This window comes from Aulonocara stuartgranti (genome assembly GCF_965226115.1).
Source record: "Aulonocara stuartgranti genome assembly, chromosome: 16".
Lineage (NCBI taxonomy): Eukaryota > Metazoa > Chordata > Actinopteri > Cichliformes > Cichlidae > Aulonocara > Aulonocara stuartgranti.
This window is the reverse complement of record NC_138952.1, coordinates 755,911-775,792: the sequence shown is the minus strand read 5'-3', so window position 1 is coordinate 775,792 and position 19,882 is coordinate 755,911. Positions and strand designations below refer to the sequence as shown.

General features: G+C 47.0%; 1 protein-coding gene and 2 long non-coding RNA genes across 3 annotated transcripts; 2 read left to right on the top strand and 1 right to left on the bottom strand.

The window, feature by feature from the left end:
- Nucleotides 1-589: 589 nt before the first annotated feature.
- On the top strand, nucleotides 590-17,551 carry LOC309691519. The gene is made up of 4 exons (XR_014272030.1): nucleotides 590-604; nucleotides 14,990-15,215; nucleotides 16,465-16,557; nucleotides 17,158-17,551. It is a non-coding gene; the product is annotated as an uncharacterized lncRNA (long non-coding RNA).
- On the bottom strand, nucleotides 3,255-11,822 carry LOC309691509 (interleukin-10 receptor subunit beta-like). Its single transcript, XM_082509226.1, has 7 exons — nucleotides 10,564-11,822; nucleotides 10,188-10,311; nucleotides 6,382-6,554; nucleotides 5,197-5,351; nucleotides 4,352-4,502; nucleotides 4,123-4,268; nucleotides 3,255-4,030 (listed from the first exon to the last, which is right to left on the bottom strand). The coding sequence occupies exons 1-7, from the start codon at nucleotides 10,619-10,621 to the stop codon at nucleotides 3,884-3,886; spliced, it is 954 nt and encodes a 317-aa protein (XP_082365352.1). The 5' UTR covers nucleotides 10,622-11,822; the 3' UTR covers nucleotides 3,255-3,883.
- LOC309690952 lies at nucleotides 11,886-13,711 on the top strand. The gene is made up of 3 exons (XR_014271837.1): nucleotides 11,886-12,197; nucleotides 12,397-12,484; nucleotides 13,183-13,711. It is a non-coding gene; the product is annotated as an uncharacterized lncRNA (long non-coding RNA).
- Nucleotides 17,552-19,882: the final 2,331 nt, after the last annotated feature.

Here is a 19,882-nt window from a genome sequence, read left to right as displayed (position 1 = left end):
TTACTGCAGCAGCTTTCAGCTCCTGTGTGTTTGTGGGTCTTTTTGACCAAAGTTTAGTCTCGAACAACTGAAATGCTCAGTTGGGTGAAGGTCAGGTGACTGACTTGGCCACAGATAAGGATGTAATGAAGAAATTCCCCACACCTGTCCATGAAATAGCCTTTGAGTCAACTGTCCAATTACTTTTGGCCCACTTAAGAAGAGGGTTGCACACGTTAAGGAGCTGAAACTCCTAAACCCTTCACCCAGTCTGAACGTGGTTACCCTCGATCGAAAGCTGAGAGTCTAACCATCATATCCACGTCTATTATATAACTATAACTGGAATATGACTCAGTAAACAGGTCACAACACAAAACTTGTCAGTGTCCATATATATATGGACCTAACTGAACAGATACTGATGCAGGACGACTCCTTCACTCTCCTCCTGAGGAGGTTCATCCGTGAACATTCAACACTGAACAGCTACACACAGAGCAGTAAACTCACCCCGATCACTTTCCAGCTCCTAATCTTTGTGTGGATGGTTTTCTTCTTTTTAGGCAGCCAGATGTTCAGAGTCCAGCTGTGGGTGTCGGTGAAGGTTCAGACGTGTCAGCAGGTGAGATAGCAGATGGAAACGTCATTAAAGCGATGATAAGAGGCGATATGGTAGGCTCTGAGTCTGCTTTTGTTCATATCTGCAGACTCACTGATAGATCACTCTGAGGTGTTAGAGTCTACGGAGAGAGATTCAGTTTTCCTTCAACATAACACAAGATAAGCTAAGATTCTTTTTCAGCAGCTGAAACTAAAACACAACCTAAAGCTGTATAAAGTTCAAATGTCTGACTCAGGCACACAGAGCTCTGTGATGGATCGAAACCTGTACAGGTGTACCCATCTCTCACCCTATGAGACCTGTGATAGGCTCCGCCCACACCATGACCCTGGACTGTAATGAAAATGAACAGACTCTGCTCACCCAGCAGGAGAGGATGCCATCCCATAATAACCACCAGCCTGCTGACATGTTTGAAGCTTCAGCGTCTGTGAAGCCAAAATAAATCCCTCTGTATGAAAATGTGATCCTTAAACAAACTGATCAGAGATCACAGATTTATTCACGTCACTTTTATTCACATCACAACCACAGGCTGAATCGTATCCATCCACTGGATCCTGATCACTGATTCATTGATCTCATTCAATGATTTTAATGACAGCTTCACCTGTAAACGATGAATCAAATCTACAGTATGACACAGTGGAGTACACAGGAAGCAACAGAACACAGAAACAGCAGCGGTTTTAGATACGGGCGACACGGGCGGTTTGCCCGGGGCGGCATCACGGGCATCGGCAAAAAAAGAAAAAATGCTCCGATAAAAAAAAAGCTATGATACCGGACACAGCTTCTTCTTCTTCTTCTTCTTCTTCTTCGGGGTTTAACGGCAGCTGGCATCCTTGTACATGCAGTGCTGCCATCTTCTGTTTCAGTCCGTTATTACACTCTTAAATCCTGCTACTTATTCCTTTATCCTACTACTAGCTCACAAAAGATTAGATCTTTTGTGATCTTACAAAGCTTCAAACGACGCGTCGACTATTAAATCAGTCGTCGACCATTTTGATAGTCGACTAATCGTGACTAGTCGTGGCAGCCCTAGTATGCACGCTGTCCTCAACAGCCATACTGAAACTGTCACAGTTCCAACGTCAGTAGGAAACACAGCCAGATAAACTTTTCAGGACAAACGAGACACAAAAGGAATTTTACTGGAAAGCAAAGATTGTTTCAGGACCTACAAGTTTAAAAGATTAAACCAGCAGCTCCAGGGAAGGTGACACAGATGCCTGTGAGAAGAACACCACTAAACCACTTCATACTGGGAGCTGAGGGATCAGGAGCTCATACCCAGGAAAATATGATTTTAACCCCATCCTGCAACAACACAAGTAACAGTGAAGAAAAGAAAACTTTGCATTTTCATCTCATGTTCCAATTACAACTTAGATGTGACAAAATAGGTTTTAAGATCAGGTGTAGAGGTCAGTTTGTTTTATAAATGATTTAGATCATTTCATTACAGATCATGAAACTAAAATAGACTTTGTTTAAGAGAGTGAAGAAGAAACACCCAGTGCATCATGGGAATCCCCGGCAGCCTACGTCTATTGCAGCATAACTAAGGGAGGATTCAGGGTCACCTGGTCCAGCCCTAACTATATGCTTTAGCAAAGAGGAAAGTTTGAAGCCTGATCTTGAAAGTAGAGATAGTGTCTGTCTCCTGGATCCAAACTGGTTCCACAGAAGAGGGGCCTGAGAACTGAAGGCTCTGCCTCACGTCTCAAAATAAAGTTTTTCTGGTTCTGAGTAAAACCCTGAAACTTCCTGTGCTGCTGAAGTTCTGCATTTCTGTGTTTTCAGCGAGGATGTGGTTAAAAGTGTTTGTTTTTTTGTCAGTAGCCTGTAAAAAAACATGTGATGTGACAGCTGACCTTTAGTCTGAGAGCCGGACCAAAAGAACAGCCCAGCAGAACAAAACATCATCGAGATGCACAAAATAAATAAAGGAGGGTTCAAATGATTCATAAATGCAGCTGAAGTGTGCGTCCACGCAGTGACTGATGGGAAAACAAGTTCAACTGGAGCGCCTCCTGCTGGCCTCAACGGCCCGTGTACAGGTAGCACTGGGGCCTCAGGGTGGCGCTACAGGGCTTTGAAATGAGGCCTGGCTGAGGAGTCGTCTTTGTCAGAGGCAAAATCAACTTGGTTGGCAACAGTTGCTCGAACAGATGTGTGGTAGACTTGCTTTTCAGGAGCTGCTACCGACAAACCAGCAAATAAACATCAAATATTTCCTCCCTGACATTTGTGAGCTTCCCTCAAACACACTCCGTCAGTCTTGTTGCTGCTGAACAATAAAATATTCAAAAAGTTTACCTGGTGATGTTCTCTCGCACGATCGCAGAAACACCAAACGACTGACACCACGCCGATGGAGTTCACAGGACAGAGCGAACGATCTGGAGAATCTTGTCGTTGTTATCGTTCCCCTCGCACGTGTTATTACTGCGATTTCAGCGTTTTCGCTTCACAACTAAAGCGTGCAGTTTACTTTGTGAGCACTCAAATGGAGTCCTGAAAAGCAAGTCTACCACACATCTGTTTGACCAACGCCACTTGATCTGGAACACCAGCAGCCAAGTTTGAGTCTGATTTAAAACGATGTTTCACGTGTTTCTGTAGCGAAGAACAATCAGAAGCATTTCATCCGTCACAAAGACTTTTATTAGAAATAAATCAGAGTATTTACAGTGTTCACACTTCTTCATCATAAGTTCTGCTGGACGGCCCGAATCCTGCCTGATGGAGATCCAAGGTGAACCCGCTGGAAACAGCAGAGGACGGCGAGGTCTCACAGCAGCTGGTGGCAAACCCAAGCCAACCTCATCCCCACATCAGTTATTACTACACCCAAACACACAGCCTGCAGGGCTACACCTTCACATGTAGTTATGTTGTAATCCAGTTACTGAACACGTAATTAAACTGGGCTACGAAGACAGAGCAGTAAAAGACCCAGACTGTCTCAGTACAGCCCAGCATCGGGTCACCTGGTTCCTACGAGCAGGAGCAGCACAGGCTTCGGTTAACCTCCGACCATTAAAACCATTAAAAAACCAGTAGAAAGCAAAACATTTACATTGACATGAATAAACTATTAAAGTATAAACAGCAGCCTGTGACAGTGGGAACAGCTTCACCTGGGCCAGCTTCACCTGTTCTTGCTCGTCTTCATCACTTCACTGCTGCAGAGTTCACAGCTCTAAAACCTCACAGTCAGAGGCCGATTCTCAGAGTCTTTAAAGTGCATCCCACCCCCTCCTGCGCCTCCTAGCCCCCATCCTGTGAGGTATCAGGCTGAGTGCTGCACCCTCCTTCCTCCTCAGTCCTGTGGTCTGCTACGATGCTGACGTGGTCGCAGTGCTCAGAGGGCAGCGAGACTGGGTAGATGGAGTTGGGATCATTCAGCAGCAGAGACTGAGGGGGCGGGGCAGAAAGGTCAGTGTTAGATTAAAGAACACACACACACACACACACACACACACACACACACACACACACACACACACCTCTTTAAAGTGTGGCGGCAGCACGACTTCTGGGCACAGGAACTTGGAGATTTGTTTCCAGTAGACCACCAGAGTCACCACCAGAGCCACCACCATGGCCATGACCACAAACGCCACCACGGCCGCCACCCACGGAGCTGCATCCACTGTAAGAAAACCACACAGCAGCAGGTGAGCCCATCAGCGACACCTTGAGCGATTGTGACGGCTGTGTGACGGCGGTGCCTACCGTCACCGGTGCGCTCACAGACGACGTCGCTGTACTCGCTCGGTCTGGGGTTCATGTTGGTGATGATTTGGACCTGGACGCAGTATTCGCTCAGCGGGTCCAGGTCACTAAGAACCACTCGGTCCTGCATCATGTCACTCATTGTTTCTACCTGTAGGAGGCAGCAGAGGAGCTCAGCTGATTTCACTGTTTTCACTCTTTGAATTTTTAAAAGTTACAGTTAGGGATGCACCGATACTGGTATCGGTGCATCCCTAGTTACAGTGTGTAAAACATCATCACTAGCTGTCAGCAGTTTCTTACCCCTCACACTTTAAGTGCGTAGCTCTAACTACGGTGGCTGCTGTAGGACAAACATGCTTCTATGAGAGATCAAACACATGAAATTTGGACTGTACATCATAACAGTTGTGGCCGTATTCCTGCTACTGTTTGGACCGCGTCCACCTCCAAGCCTGTGGAAGGCTGTCAGTGCTGTTTACCTCAGCTGTCACTGGTGGGCGAGACGCCGCCACCTTTATTTAATCTGAAAGAGGCTGTGAAGCTCTGTGACAGGAGGCCAGTGCAAGTCAGGGGAGCTCAGCCATGAGTTGTTGAGCTTATGCTTAAGTGTCCTTAGCAATGCTGTTTCTGCTGCTTTTAGCTGGTTTAATGAAACTTTATTGTGCATCTAACATTGTTGCACCCAGACGCTTTGTGAACAAACTCTCGTGTGATATGAGAACGTAATCAAACTGTTTATCAGAGGGAAAGTGTGATTTTAGGACACTGGAGCCTGATATTAGCTGGCATAATGTTAGCTTCTAATAATATTAGAAGCTAAAACTACAAACCGGCGTTCCCACCTCTTCCTTCGAGCTGCTCTTCCAGTAGGTGATGTTATAGGTGGCCGAGGTGTACGTCTCCCTCAGTTCTGACTGCTTGAACACTGGGTCTTTAATGCTGACTTCCAAAGATGTCCCAGTGACATGAAGAGTCACATCAGGTGGACCGATGAAGGCTGAGGGGGACAGATGTGGAGAGACGTTTTTATTGGACAAAATCAAAGCTGCAGCTTCTCTAACAGTCCACTCCATCTGCTACAGCTCTGTTATGCCAGTGTGCTTGGAGCTGGGGAGGTTCCCACCATGACGGCAGACGGTTTCACTGAGGACACAGACAGAAACACAGAAACCAGGATTTCACTCTGACTGGACTGAAGTCAGCGACGGCGAGAGCTCTGACGAGCGAGACGCTGAAAAGCTCGCTCACGGTTTCATTTCTGATCGTCTTCAGCTCAGCGAGGCTCTTCAGACGCCCCCTGCTGAAGCAGTCATTGCATAACTGCAGACTCCCCACACAGCTGCTGCCACAGTCTGAACCGGAGCTGAAGGGGACCATCCTGATCTCAGGAAGCTTCTCTGAGAGCCACCAAATGGTCTCATTCACCAATCTTTCATTTTACCTCCCAAAACTTGTTCTGTTAGATCAATGATGACATTACACGAGGGAAAATAACCTTAATCATCTACAAGTCAGCTGTGAGGGTTATTATCTGCTGCCTTATAATTGTCAGCTGGCTTTTTAGCCTCTTCCTTTGTAAATACCAGACGACAGAGGGGAAAGTCTTGGCCTGGAAATCCACTAACATGGAAGCTTGGAACAAAACTGAGCAGCCGATGGGAGTTAGAGCAACATTTCCCACTGTGGAGCACATGTGGCACAACTGGAAAAGCTTCAGCTCTGTCCAGTAGAAGTGGCCAACGAGAGGATACCAAAAGCTCCCAGAAGCAAAGGTCTTGCTTTGTGCCTGCAGATTTCATAGTTTCAAATGCAGATAACTGCAGGGGTTAGATCCCCTCTCCAATCACTATGGGCTGGTTTTTTAGCACAGAGCTAAAATTTCCACCCGAGTGCCAAACGGGCAAAAGTTTCAGTGGGATAAACGACACCCATCAGCTCGTCATCGGCTAATACTCGGTTTTCCTCTCTGTGTCACGCTACTGGATCAGAGACAAATGAGCTCCGCACATATGACGAGCTTCACTTACTGTGTCTGTCCATGTCAATGACGTTACTCTCCACCCAGCTGGAGCTCTCGGCCCCCCGATGCGCCCGCACTCTGCCCGTGTAACTCCCGTGCACGGTGATGGAGGAGGAGGTGAACTCACATTTGAGGGCTGATGTGTTTGTGCAGCCATTGTTGTATCCAGTTGCTAAGCTTCTGTAACAGAGAAACACAGCGATGGCGTCACAGGTGTGACTTCAGACAGATGTTCTCCTCTCGGGAACACGACCGCTGTTCAAGAAGATCTCACGACTTTATCCTGCAGGACGTGTGACGGCACGAAGCAAAGAAACTAACGCTCACACGAGCTGGCGGTGCTGGTTACATCAAAGCTGGAACGCCACGTTCACCGTTTGTGCATCGGGACAGAAAAGCGTGCGTTTGCTTTCTAACGAGTCAGTTGAGTGGAGGCGTTTCCCAGAACAGAGACGCTGCAGATAAGAGGACGTTTCTGTTGTGTGAACACCTGGACCGCAACAATAACAGCTTCGATTTCACCACGGTCCTCACAAACCACACCACACATATTAAAATGGCTTCAGTGGGCCGGAGAGCAGGAGAAAGGCAGGTGCTGTTCTTCCTGTAAGTGATCTGATTGCAGCTTTTCAGAAATGTGGAACAGCAGGACTGATGGTGCAGATATCACAGATTCATATGCAAAGCAGGACTAAACCGGTCTGCAGTCACTGCGCTGTCCTCACCGTTTCAGAGCACGTGCATACTGTTTTTAAATAATCATTAAGGATCATCTGAAAACGCACAAAGGGAGCACATCGAGTGCTGACACTGACACCGCTTTAGAATCGTTTTTCAGAAAAGTTGGACGAGCTGCAACAAAAGGCTGGAGAAGAGTGTAAACCTCGACGTCTGCCAACTAAAGAGGAGGCCGGGTGTTTCCAGAGCGCACACAGCTGGATGGACACATCTGCATGGGCTCAGGATCATCACTGCGTCCACGCAAAGAAGACCCGGGAACGCCGCCGGCTTGCCTGAGCCGGGCACAGATGGAAGGCTGTGCCCTGACCAATCAGATGCTGAGATTATGTTTGGACATGACGGCGGTTGTGTCGGTTCCACAAACGCACCGCAGTTTAATCTGTTCATCTGAACATGACTCCGCCTCCTGACTTCTGCCTGAACGCACGTCTTCATCAGATCGACCTCATAAAGCCGAGATCTGACAGCGCAGGGAGGAGGGGCTGAGGTCAGAGGTCAACACCCACAAAGAAGCGAAGATGTTCCTGTGACGGTTTTACTCGACATCTCAACAGGAGAGAAAAAACACGACTAATCCACGAGTCTGCAAACACACTGTTCATCAGCGCACGGCGTTCTACAGAATAACCGCCGCACCTCTGCATCCAGGTAAATCCAGGTGTGATGGAAGGTTTACTCAGCGCTGAGTTTTAAATGTTTGTTCCTACAGAAAGACATCAGGTTCAAATTTATACTGCCTGCAGGAAAAACTCCTGATGCTGGACACGAGGGCACATTTATACAGACTCATGAAATCCGTTCTTCTTAGAATGATCTCTCCCAGAACAACAGCTGGAACTCACCGTTCCCCCGCTCTTGGATGAGTAACTTTTGTGACTTTGTGATTCCATAACTGCGTTTGTACTTCTTCTTTGGACACGGCTGTTTCAGTCTCCTCATCGCGAGGCACCATCAGCGCTTCACCTGGAGGTACAGGTGCTTCCTCATGCAGGGATGGCGGCGCGTCAGTTTGCAGATAATGAGCTTTTTGCAGGAGCCCATCGGACACAGACATGGTGGGAAGAGCTGAATAGGGTGGTGTTTCATAATCTGACGGTAATGGGCTTGTCGTGGGGGTCAGGTTTGCTCGCACGCGTGAGTACATCAAGGTAGGCGGGTCTTCTCAGGGGCGGTCTGTGGCCACATCGGATTTCATTAGTTCACATTCTGCATGGATTATCTTACTGACAGTTTATCCAACTTCCTCTATGTGGCCTGAACAGAGTACATCCTGCGCTCACAGGCTTTATTGCAGTCACTGTTCCTTCAGTCCATGCAGACCCTGGGAAAAGGCTCGCGCCTTACTTGGGACAAATCCCAGCAGGACCTGAAGCTCTGCAGCATCGCTGAACCGAAGGGTTTCATAGGAGAAAGCATCAGCGGATGTTTTATTGCTGCAGCCTTTCATTTTTTATTTTGGCAGGAGTGAGCAAACGTGCACTCATTCTGTATGATGTCAGTAGTTTATAAAGATCTAGGAATATTTTAACTTTCCACGTATTCCCAAGCCAGTGTCCTGCAGGTAAAACTTCTTCATAATACTTTATGAACTGTCCAGAATGGAGCCTCTGGTGGGCCGGTGCTGGTCCCCAGGCCTCATGTTTGGCATCCCTGATTCAGAGAGCAACTAAAAATATGACAAAGCGAAGTGTGACCTGCTCCCAAACACTGAGGTGATCGGACTCTTCGGAGGAAGAATAACGTCCATTTCTGAGCCCAGCTGCTCTGGAATCTTTGATTTTCCACTGACAGCGACGAGTAAGACCCAAAGATTAAGTTTCCTTTTCTAGCTCGCAGTGTGATTAGGGGTGGGTTTTTATAATCGATTCATCGATTAAAATCGATTCTGGCTTGGATAACGTAAAATCGATTCATTAAAATCCTGAATCGATTTTTTTATATAAATTTATTTTGCCCGAAATGCCAGAATCTCAGGTGACATCTCACAAAATTTCAAGAACCACCAAACAGCTAAGAGAGTAAATGAGAGCAGGAACAGGGATTCTGCACAAAGACTTAAACACACAGCGCGAACCCACGGATCAGAATCAGTGAGATGTCGCCTTTCTCACGGTCGGGGCTGAAAGCCGACAGCTCGCTGATTCTGATTCGGCGGGTCCGTGTGTTCACGCCCTTTATGCGCTGATTCTAAAGCTGTTAGTTTGATGTCACTCCAAACAATATTGACCGAACCAGCAGCAAAAGAAGATCCAAACTACGCTTCACATAAACATCGTCATGTATTCACTCTGACTTTTACTGTTTTGCTTCGACCACGATGCACAGCTCTCTCTCTCTCTCCCTCTCTCTCTCAGTATACTTCAAGAACAGTTTCCCGTCTAAAAATCTGTTTTCTTCATTATTCGCTTGCTTGTTACGCACAAGACTACCGTTGTTTACAGCGCTGTCGGCCGACTTTCTTTTTTTTTTCGTTTTATATACTTCCGAAAAGAAAACCTAATTTCTGCCGTTCAATACTGAACAAATTAAAACTTTTTGAAATTATGCAAAATGCAAAATGCTGTGTCTCTAATAAAACCGCTGTAACTTCAGATTACAATCATGTGTTGATTAATGGTTTTCTTTCGTTTTTGATGTACTGCAGAATATTTTTATAAAATCCCAGAACAGGAAAATCACCTTCATGTTTTTCTGTGTTTTATCTTCAGCTACTTTGACACAAAGGCCTCTGCTGTGATGCTCACAGCTTTGATAAAGTCTTGCGTGTGTCAGCTTCCTTTTTATAGATACAAAAATATGTAAATGTGCTGATCTGAATTATAATATTTCTGACTGTCAAAATTTCCCATATTCAAATTGAATAGAATCGAATTAAATCGAATCGTGGATCGAATCGATTCGGGACCTTGTGAATCGGAATTGAATCGATTCTAGAAATCAGTGACGATACCCAGCCCTAAGTGTGATGATCGCACTCGCCCTCCTGAAGGTAAACATTCAAACTGAAAGTGACTCAGTTCTCTGACACTAAACTGCGATCACCTGAAGCTGTCACACCCGCCGGTGACTCACCTGTACTCGGCCGTGTAGGTCAGAACATCGGTCGTCCCTTCAGGTGGATCCCACCTGAGCACCAGGTCCATGTTGTAGGACGTCAGTCGGACGTGGGTGGGTGCGCTGAGCCCTCCTGAGCCGGCTGAGCACAAACACAAAGACATGAGCGCTGTTCGCTGACACTAAAACACACTGCTGTCTCTTGTGCTGGGGTCAAAGTTCACCTGTCTGACTGAGTAAACAGCAGACTGTGCTCTGGGTTTCAGCTCACAGCTTTAGTTTAAACACTCGTCACTAGCTGAGCTTTCTTTTTGAGCTCCAGACGCTCTGCGCTGCCTTTCCCTCCGTCAGACCGCCTCCTCCTCACCTGCCCTCAAAGTAAAGGTGTGCTTACCTGCGGAGCCGCACAGTGCGTAAAGCGCCAGGATGAAGGCGCACACAGAGGCTGCCATGTCCCCGGCAGGTTCGCCGCTGTCAGTGTGCTGTGATCCGGCTCCGAGTGTGTTTCCTGGTAGCTTTCACGGCAACAAGAGGCGGGGAAGTACGCGGAAGCGAAACTGGCGTGTGCGCAGAAACGAGTCCGGCTTCAAGGAATCAGAGCGCGCTGGAAAAAGTGTGGGTTCACCCAGAGCACGCGCACACGGGGTGTCACGTGCCTTTATTTATACGTGGGTTTATTTATGTGACAGCGCGCATGTCTGCTGCTTAGTCACAGGCAGACGAACCAACAGCACCGAGTTATTCCGAAACGGAACCGTAGCACTTCTCAACGTTTTCACCGACACTTACTTTTTACAGTGTGCAGTCACGTGGGCAGGTGGCAGCTTTAGGGGGCAGGGGGGTTCGGACTCGCGGTGTGTTCAAGCTGAGGCTCGGGTCAGTCTGTGGTTGAAGTCATTATGACAGTGGGCCTCATAAGGAAGGAAGGCAGGAGTGTGTGTGTGATGCTGTGAGGACCTGTTCACACACTCGTGGTGACGGAAACACACTGAAGCACAAAACATGCAGTTCCTCTGACGTCCAGTAGGGGAAGCAGCGAGCCCGTCCCCGTAGACTCCCATGTTAAAGCTTCCCAGCAGATAAGCATGTTTGCAGCACTGTTTGGTCCCTGTATTTAACTGATAACACAGCGAGCGATGACGAGTGATGGCTAAGGCCTGCTTAGAGACGTAGAAGCTACGCGGGTGCATGAGGCTCACCCACAGTGCTTTGCAGCTCTGGCTGCATGTCTCTACAACGCTGCATGAGCGGGATGGTGTTTGACTCTTCAAGAAACAAGGCCTCCAATTCAGGAGGAACAAAGCAGTCTCCACTCGACACTGGACTCCATGACTCGTGTGTGTGTTCCTGTGTGCTTTCACTGCTCTCTCAGTGTGTTTGGGATCATCGGCGTGCTGAAAAATGAAGCTGCTGCCAGTCAGATGTTTCCAGATGTTCCTGCGTGGTGGATCAGACTCTGTAATTCATCAGTTTAAGATCTCCAACAGCACTGACTGACCTGAAACCATGACACAGCCTCCACCGTGCTTCACAGATGGCTGCAGACGCTCACTGCTGGACCTCCTCCTGACCTCCTCGTACACACTGACCATGATGTGGATCCATCTCTCCATCACACCTGTTCCTCTGACCTTCAGTCCAGTTCTGGTGTCATTTTCAGCCTCAGTCTGTCCTCCTGTTTCCCTTCATTAAGAATGTCTTCATGACAGCAGGGGCGGAGCGGGGGGGTGGCTTACGGGGCTTAAGCCCGGGTTGTTTTGTCAGAAGCCCGGGGTATTTTGGAGTGTAATTTTTTCATAGTTAGATGCCTGGCTGACAACTGTATAAAACAAAAAGTACACACAATATTCGAAGCACATAATGCACACTGTGGGAATTTACGACTGTGCGTGAATCCCCCCCTGATATTGGTATGATCCAAGCTCAGGCACTAAGCGACTGAGCGAGGGGGCGGGGCAGCTGCTGCCCGTGAGTGCGCTGTTGGAGAGACGGAGCCAGCCATACTAAGGAGAGCTTAAGTTTGAGCAGGTACCAAAGCAAATAATTCGTACCGTACAAATAATGTAAATATGACGGTGCATCACGAAAGATTGATATGAAACTGATCACTTGACCAATATTATTTTACTTGCTCTTCAAGTGAATCAACAAATGGCGAAATGAAAATCCGAACAAATGCTATTTTTTTTAGAGTCTTAGCTTACGTGTGTTTATTTCATATTCTCAGTTCTTACCCTCCCCGACTAAATCGGTTTCAGTTATGTACTGAAATATAAGAATGGACATTAGAGGGTTCTTTCAAAGAAAAAACTCAGGTAAATGTTATTTTGTATATTATGCTTTGTATGTTGTTCGGTATATTTCTATGCAAAACAAGAGGGATTTCAGTACACAGCAGGATATTCACATTTGTAACCAGATATTTACATACACTTTAGGGAGAAAACATAAAACATTTTTACTGTACAACATCAATTTAGAGTAAATTTTTGTTTTAGATAAATATTGAAATATATTTTGAATTAGTTAAATTTCAGAATAAAGAGAGACAGAGCTATTTTTATCACTTTCATCAAATTTAGGAGTACATGTACACTAAATTTATTGTTAATTAATAAGAAAACTCCAGACGATTCCATTCTGAGCTGAAGAAGCTTCTGATAGGTTAGTAGAGTCCATGTGAGTAAACTGGTGGCACAGCTGTGGATGCATATAAGGCAAAACACAGAGCCTGTTTCTGTGACATGGGAAAATCAAGAGATATCAACCAAAACACCAGGAAAAGAACTGTGGAGCTCCATAAGTGTGGCTCAAGTTTGAATACAATTTGGTGCCATTTGCAATTAAGAAATACAGATAGTTTCTCTCTTTACTCTTAAAGTTAACAAATATGTTTTTATATTTATCAATCTAAAGAAATAAACATTTAGTCTGATTTGATGTTACAATTAAAAAAGTGTTTTTATCTGAAGAGTAAATATCTGGTTTCAACTGTATATTTGATGATTGTCAGCACAAAGAGGGAGAGAGAGGAGCAGAGATGGAGAACGAGGACAGAACAGATGAACAAGAGCAGGTGAGACACACATGTTAGTCAAATGGTTGTTTTCCAAAAGTATCACCGTATCACAGGTCCTCATGTATCTCGTACCTAGTGTTTCTTTTTAGGTTTGTTATTTTTCAAATTCTGTATTTATTAAGTTCTGCAGGCTTGTTTGCACAACAAGGCTAAATAATTATATAAACTTTTCTCAATCTAAATAGTGGACTTTGGTAGAATTAAAAAACAAGTGTAGTGCAGGTCTATGATGATTTTTAGTGCTACTATCATCTAGTTCTGATTCTGGTTCTGTCTTGGTTAAGTCCTCAGTAGTCCTGATTTTGAACTGTTGTAGTCCTGTTTTAATTCTGGATCAGTTCTGGGTCTGGTTGAATTGGGGTTTAGTCCTCGTGTCTTGATGCAGCCCTGACCTTGTTCTGCCTTGCTGCTTAATTAAAAAACTAGTTTAAGGCGTCCTGCACATGTGATATATATTTTTCCCTATATGAAGTCATTCTTTATTAATCTTTCAGTCATTTCTACACCCCCCCCCCCCCCCCCCCCAAAAAAAAAAAAAAAAAAAAATCCCACATGCATACTACTCTTTGGGCTAAGCCCCGGGTGTTTCAAATGTCTGGCTCCGCCTCTGCATGACAGCATTTCTGATGAGGTTTCAGTGAACTGTGGACCGTCGCTCAGGTGCTGTGTCAGGTCTGTGATGGATTTGACCAGTAAGTGTTTAAAGTTACTGGTTTTCAGGGGTGTCAAACTCAAATACAAAGTGGTCCAAAATTGAAAACTGGAACAAAATCGTGGGCTAACATTGATATTTATTGAAAAAAAAACCTTCCTCCAGATATATGAATGAATCTTTTCTTATGGACTGAATATGGAACAAGCAAAGCTTAATACTAAACAACATATATATTAGCTGTATAATACCAGTAGTCCAGCTCTAATAGTAATTTGGTATGGCTTCGCGGGCCAGAGTTTGACACCTATGTTTTAGAGCATGTGCAGCGCCATCTTGTGCCAGTGCATTGTGTGACGTCACCCTCTGCCTAGTTTGGATGTTGAACTGGACAGAGAGTCAGAGAGAGGCGGCCTCATGGAGGAAGCTCATGTTGAGCCTGACGAAGAGTTTTGGGAGAGTGGCGCTGAGAGCGATGATGCAGATGTAGAAGTAACTGTCTCTCAGGATCAAAACAGCATCGCGTCCATTCATGAGCTGGGGAAGCTAATCAACAACTGACAATGAGGAAATAATGTGGGTTACAGTTGCTCCCAGAAGAAATGGTAAAAACAGCAACAGTAACAGACGAAACTCCAAACAACACATTATGTTACAGGTTTTAATATTAATGAGTCAGTGTCAGTTGTTGATTTGTCCTGTTCTCATTGTATGACGAATTATGATGGCTGTTTGGTAGCCGTTTGCATACTATGCACTCTCTCTCTCTCTCTCTCTCTCTCTCTCTCTCTCTCTCTCTCTCTCTCTCTCCATATGTGTGTGTGTGTGTGTGTGTGGGGGGGGGGGGGGGGGGGGGCAGAGGGAGTGTTCGCCCAGGGCGCCAAACAGGCTAGGACCGCCACTGCACAGAAATACTTACTGAAGTACATTAAAGCTGCACTTCAGTAAGTATTTGAGTACATGTACTCAAATACTTACTGAAGTACATTAAAGCTGCACTTCAGTAAGTATTTGAGTACATGTACTCAGTTACAATCTGTCTGACCCCTCTGAACACCATCGTTGACCTGACAGCATCGTGGGTTACAGTCAGATTCAGTGTTGGACGATCCAGGAGCACAGATCACTCAGAAGGAGGATCTGAGCTTGTTGCAGCGACAGTGAAGGCTCCTCCCCCTCCTCAGAGGGAGGGGCTATCAGAGGAGACTTGTTATTGAGGAAGAGCTCAGATATCAGCTGAGCGTTAACACACACGGACCAGAACAGCAGCTCCTGACACCGCGCATCTGAAGGATGGTGTGACTGATCATCAGCGGTGAGTCCGACAGACTCTGGCTCAGGTCTGAACCCGAGACCAGGCTTCTCACTTCCGGGTTACCTGCGGCTCTGTCAGGGTTACTCCAGGGATTAGATCGAGCCCACAGTTGAGGGCCTGGCTCTGGCTAAACTCTGGATTAACCCCGAGAGCCAAACCTGCGGCTGAGAGACAGCCCAGATTAACTCCCACCTTTAAAGATAATCTCGGTCTAATCTGAGTGCAGATGGTAAACAGCGCTGATTTGGTCTCACCTGGATTTACGTGCCAGACTTTGAACTGGTGTAAAGGAGCTTCCGGAGCGCCTGAACACAGCGACAGTCTTTCTTCAGCGATCAGTGAAAATTAAAGAAAGAAATAAGTAATGAAAAGATGACTTAAAACCAAAGCTGTCAGCGTGAACCGTGTAACGTGTCGTTTCTTTAGTTCCGTGTGTGTGGAGACATTTTTCACTGTGTTGGTTTCTCGTGTGTGGCCGCTGCGACTCTTTACATTATGAACGATGGTCTCTGTTTGCTTCAGCATGTTCATTGATGCCGACCGGAAGCTAAACAGGATTTCATAATAATAATGATAATAGAAGCTGGGATTATTTTAGCTGTCAGATTAAGGAGCAGTGGCTGGGACCCACATTCATTCTCTGGATTCCTCTGAAGCCAAACCGGCCGAGCGAGACGGTCACGAGCCTGCATCCGGTTTCAGACTCTGACACCATCATCGCGGGGTTCCCACAGCCGGAGCTCCAGATGCAAACGAGCCCGCTAAGCCTGAACCATCAGATAATTACCACAAGATAAGATAAGGACTCTTTACTGTCATTGCACAGTCAGGCATAGTACAGCAGTACAATGGAAAAACTCCCCCGTCGGCACTACGTACAACACCACGCAGTAACTTAAGTTAGTAATAAAATGTAGAATAAGTGTATTGCACACTGTTATTACTGCACTTTGTTATAAATATCAATATTATTATTGTTGTTACCCCCCAAAAAGTGCCAATCAGGTCAGCTTCTGACAAAGACATGAACGGACTGTTAATTTGCATTTATGAGATGTAATCAGCATTTCCTGCACCGGCAGGATAATTCAGGGTTAGGGGTCAAACTCGGGGACGGTGTGGCGGTGTCAGAGCCTGCTGGCTCAGATATGATTTCAGTTAAGTCTGATCCTAAGTCCCGATGTTCTCGGGGAATGGGACTCACGGTGGGTCCGTTAACTCACTCGAGTTCATGTCGTTCTGTTTGCAGCCTGTCGGTACGTGGCGAGGAAGATCCGGGCTGCGGCGCGAGGAGAGGAGCAGCCGGAGAAGCCGAGCACCGCGGGATGCAAGCAGGCTAAATGTGAGTGTGGTCAGTGTCCTCCAGTGATGTATCGGTGTCAGTCGACCTCAGAAGACAAAGAGGTGACGCTCAGGTTCGGTCAGAGATCCTCTGCAGACTCGCCTCAGACTCTGTTTACTGTGAGAAAGCGGCGCTCAGAGCTGCAGCTGCGGTGAGAAGGATGTGGTGAAGCTCTCGCAGCTGTTTTAGACTGTCCTCTTTTCTCCACGCCGCCGTGGCCAACGAGGCGCCTCTGCAGCGCTGACACCACTTCAGCAGAACCGCGACCTTTGACCTGCAGACACAAAGAAACGCCTGTTTCTGTGCTGTGGAGCTGCAGAGCCGACACTCGGCGCTTTTGTGAGTCTGATGGCGACTGAGCAGCAGAATCACCGGGACCCAGAGACAAACGGTCCAGCACAGGAGCAGAGCTGGACTCACCTGAGCACACCTGTGTGAGGAGAACAGAGACATCAGAGCTCCGACTGCGTGAAGCTGGAGGAGCTTCAGGCTGACGTTTTTACAGAATAAAAGCCTCTAAAGTTAGAACAGTGTCAGACAGGAAGTTCTTCCATTTTAAATAAACTCTTTCCTGTTCTCCATCTCTCTCTGTCTCCGCAGCTCGCAAGGGCGACAGGATGAGCAGCGAACCCGCCCTGATGACCCCGCCCACAGAGCAGGACGTCGACGTGCTGCCGAAGGAGAACTGCGGGTCCTGAAAGTAAGCCGAGAGCTGGAGGGCAGGGAGGTCCAAAAAGCATCCCAATCAGACGCCGTGCCAAATCAGACGCTGACTCTGACCTCGACCTCTTCCTGCTTCCGGCTCTCGGCGCTCTTTCGGCTCCTCCTTCCTCACGTCTCGGAGCGTCAGCAGAGAGGATGAAAGGCTGCTCACCAATTCCCTGCTCGAGGACCTGAGCAGCCCTGATGACCGTGGCGGTCTCTGCTGACGGCGCTCTCACGCCAACCGCGCTTCTTTCTGTTGTTGCTTTAATAAAAACCGTTTTAAACCTGAGCCGAGTCTTTGTGTCCCAGTGAGACGCCGCACAAACAAACAGCAGCTGGCACAGCGAACCTTCACGATGCAGCTACTCTAGCTTCACAAGCTTTACAGCAACGGTGGCAAACATACGGCCCGTGGGCCAGAAGCGTCCACCCAGAGGGTCCAACCACTGCTTATTTCCATCAAGTCAGGAAGAAAGATAAATATTACATTGAAAAATTCAGTTATTTAATGTAAAGAAAGAAAAGTCTCTTTGTCTTTATAATAAAACAGTAAAATCTGTGAGGTTGTGTTTAAAGGTCGATGAAATCCTCACGAGCAGCTGAACGTCGTTCTTTGTTGTGTGATGGTTTTACAGGACCACGAACACGACGAGCATCGGTCTCGTGACTCAACCCCCAAACTGTCATATACAGATTTCAGGTGTCAGCCTGTTAAAGGTGGTTGCCATGGATTTGTGTCCCACAGTGGCTGATGGACACAGATGGACTCCACAGCTCAGCCGTGCGCTCCTCACGGCCCTCCTGCTCCATCAGCCGCGGGCGTTTGCTGATGCTTTGGGTACGTCTGGAGCTCTGAGAGGATTCTCAGTCTAAGGGTCAGAGGTCATCGGTAACAGAGAGACATGCATGTGTGGGTAATCGGCTGTGGATCTATCACCATGAAAACTGAACATCATGAAACTCAAACAGTAAATCCTGATCTGACTCCTCCCACTTCAAAGCTCTTCACTGTCCCTCAGAGAGGAGGCGTGAACCTCCCTCCACTCTGAGGCCCGCTTCAGGTGGACGCTCTGAAAACTCGCACCTGCACAGCAGCTTTAATGATGAGCAGGTAAAGCGACAGGCGAGGAGGGCAGTCACATGACAGCCTGTAACCAGTGAGCACGAAGACAGGAAGGGTCCGCCCCCCTCACTGACAGGTGTAGGTGACATCATCAATCTGTCAGTTTTATGTCGTGTGTGTGTGCGCGCCATGTTTAGGCATCTTCAGGTTAAGAGCCTTGGTCTTGTTACCTCCTGTATCGACTACTGCAACTCTCTTTTGCATGGTTTCCCCCAAAAATCCCTCCATCAGCTTCAGCTGGTTCAGAACTCTGCTGCTCACATTACCACCAGAACCCCTCCTACCAGCACATCACCTGTTCTTCAGGAACTTCACTGGCTCCCTGTGAAAATCCAGATAATATTCAAACTTCTTCTGCTCACCTTCAAGGCCCTTCATAACCTCGCTCCTCCTTACCTTGCTGACCTGTTAACCACCACCTGTTCTGCCCGTTCACTTCGATCTTCTTCTTCCATCCAGCTTGCTGTGCCTTCCTTCTGCCTCACCACCGTGGGAAGCAGAGCTTTCAGCTGCTCTGCTCCCAGAAATAAGAAACACTGGTTCTCTCCCAGTTTAAATCCCAACTCAAAACTCATCTGTTCAAATCTGCATATTCACTGTGACTCCACTGTTTGTTAATGTTATCTTTACTAAGTGTTTTATCCTATTGTAAAGTGTCCTGGGGTGACTTGAAAGGCGCTCATAAATAAAATTTATCTTTGTGAGGACCAAAAATTGGCATCCTACTATACTTGTGGGGACCCGCAGTCCTGGGGACAAAGGGTCGTCCACATGAATTTGAAGGTTTTAGTGTCGGGGTCAGGTTAGGGTTATGTCAATGAGATGTCCTCACTAGCATATGAAAACGAGTACGTGTGTGTGTCAGTTCTGAACTCACTTCCGTTGCTGGATGCGTGAGGCGCCTCCGAACAATCAGGAGGAAGCAGATTCAAATCACATCAGGGCGGAGTTTTTGTCACAGGAGGACATGTTTGGTCTCCATGGTGATGGGTCTGCTGACAGGATGCTGCAGCGTCCATGTTTGTGTGTTTGATGAGCTCCGAGCTCACGGCTGGGATCATTAACTCGGCGTCACAGCCTCAGCGTTCATGTTTTTAATTATTAAAAAACACGTTTTGGAGAATACAGAGCTCGGCGCGCACACACACACACGCACGTACCCACACGCACGCACACGCACACACGTACAACAATCAGCACGGCGACAGGACACAGTCTGTGTGAAACACTCATGTTTTCCTGAAATGCTGTTTTAGTCTTTTTACAGCTCAGTACTGTTGAGCCACCGTCATTTCCTTACCTTTGATCCACATCCCCCTGAAGGTCTGTAAAAGGTCTTCTTTGGACACTGGCTGCTCTTACACTCAGGTTCAGTCCAGTCTTTGTACCCGAGGAAGGTTTTTTATTAAGGGTCTGAACTCTGACCTACAACTCATTCAAGCATCAAAGGCTCCTAACAAAAAGATGAACCAGAGCCGTGTCAACACATAACAGACA

Excerpts from the sequence above, each read along its gene's own strand:
- LOC309691509 (XM_082509226.1), bottom strand. The coding sequence starts at position 10,621 with ATGGCAGCCTCTGTGTGCGCCTTCATCCTGGCGCTTTACGCACTGTGC. Across the intron at positions 5,352-6,381 it reads CATTGACATGGACAGACACA|CCTTCATCGGTCCACCTGAT; the intron begins GTAAGTGAAGCT and ends TGTCCCCCTCAG. Across the intron at positions 4,503-5,196 it reads AGAGCAGCTCGAAGGAAGAG|GTAGAAACAATGAGTGACAT; the intron begins GTGGGAACGCCG and ends TGCCTCCTACAG.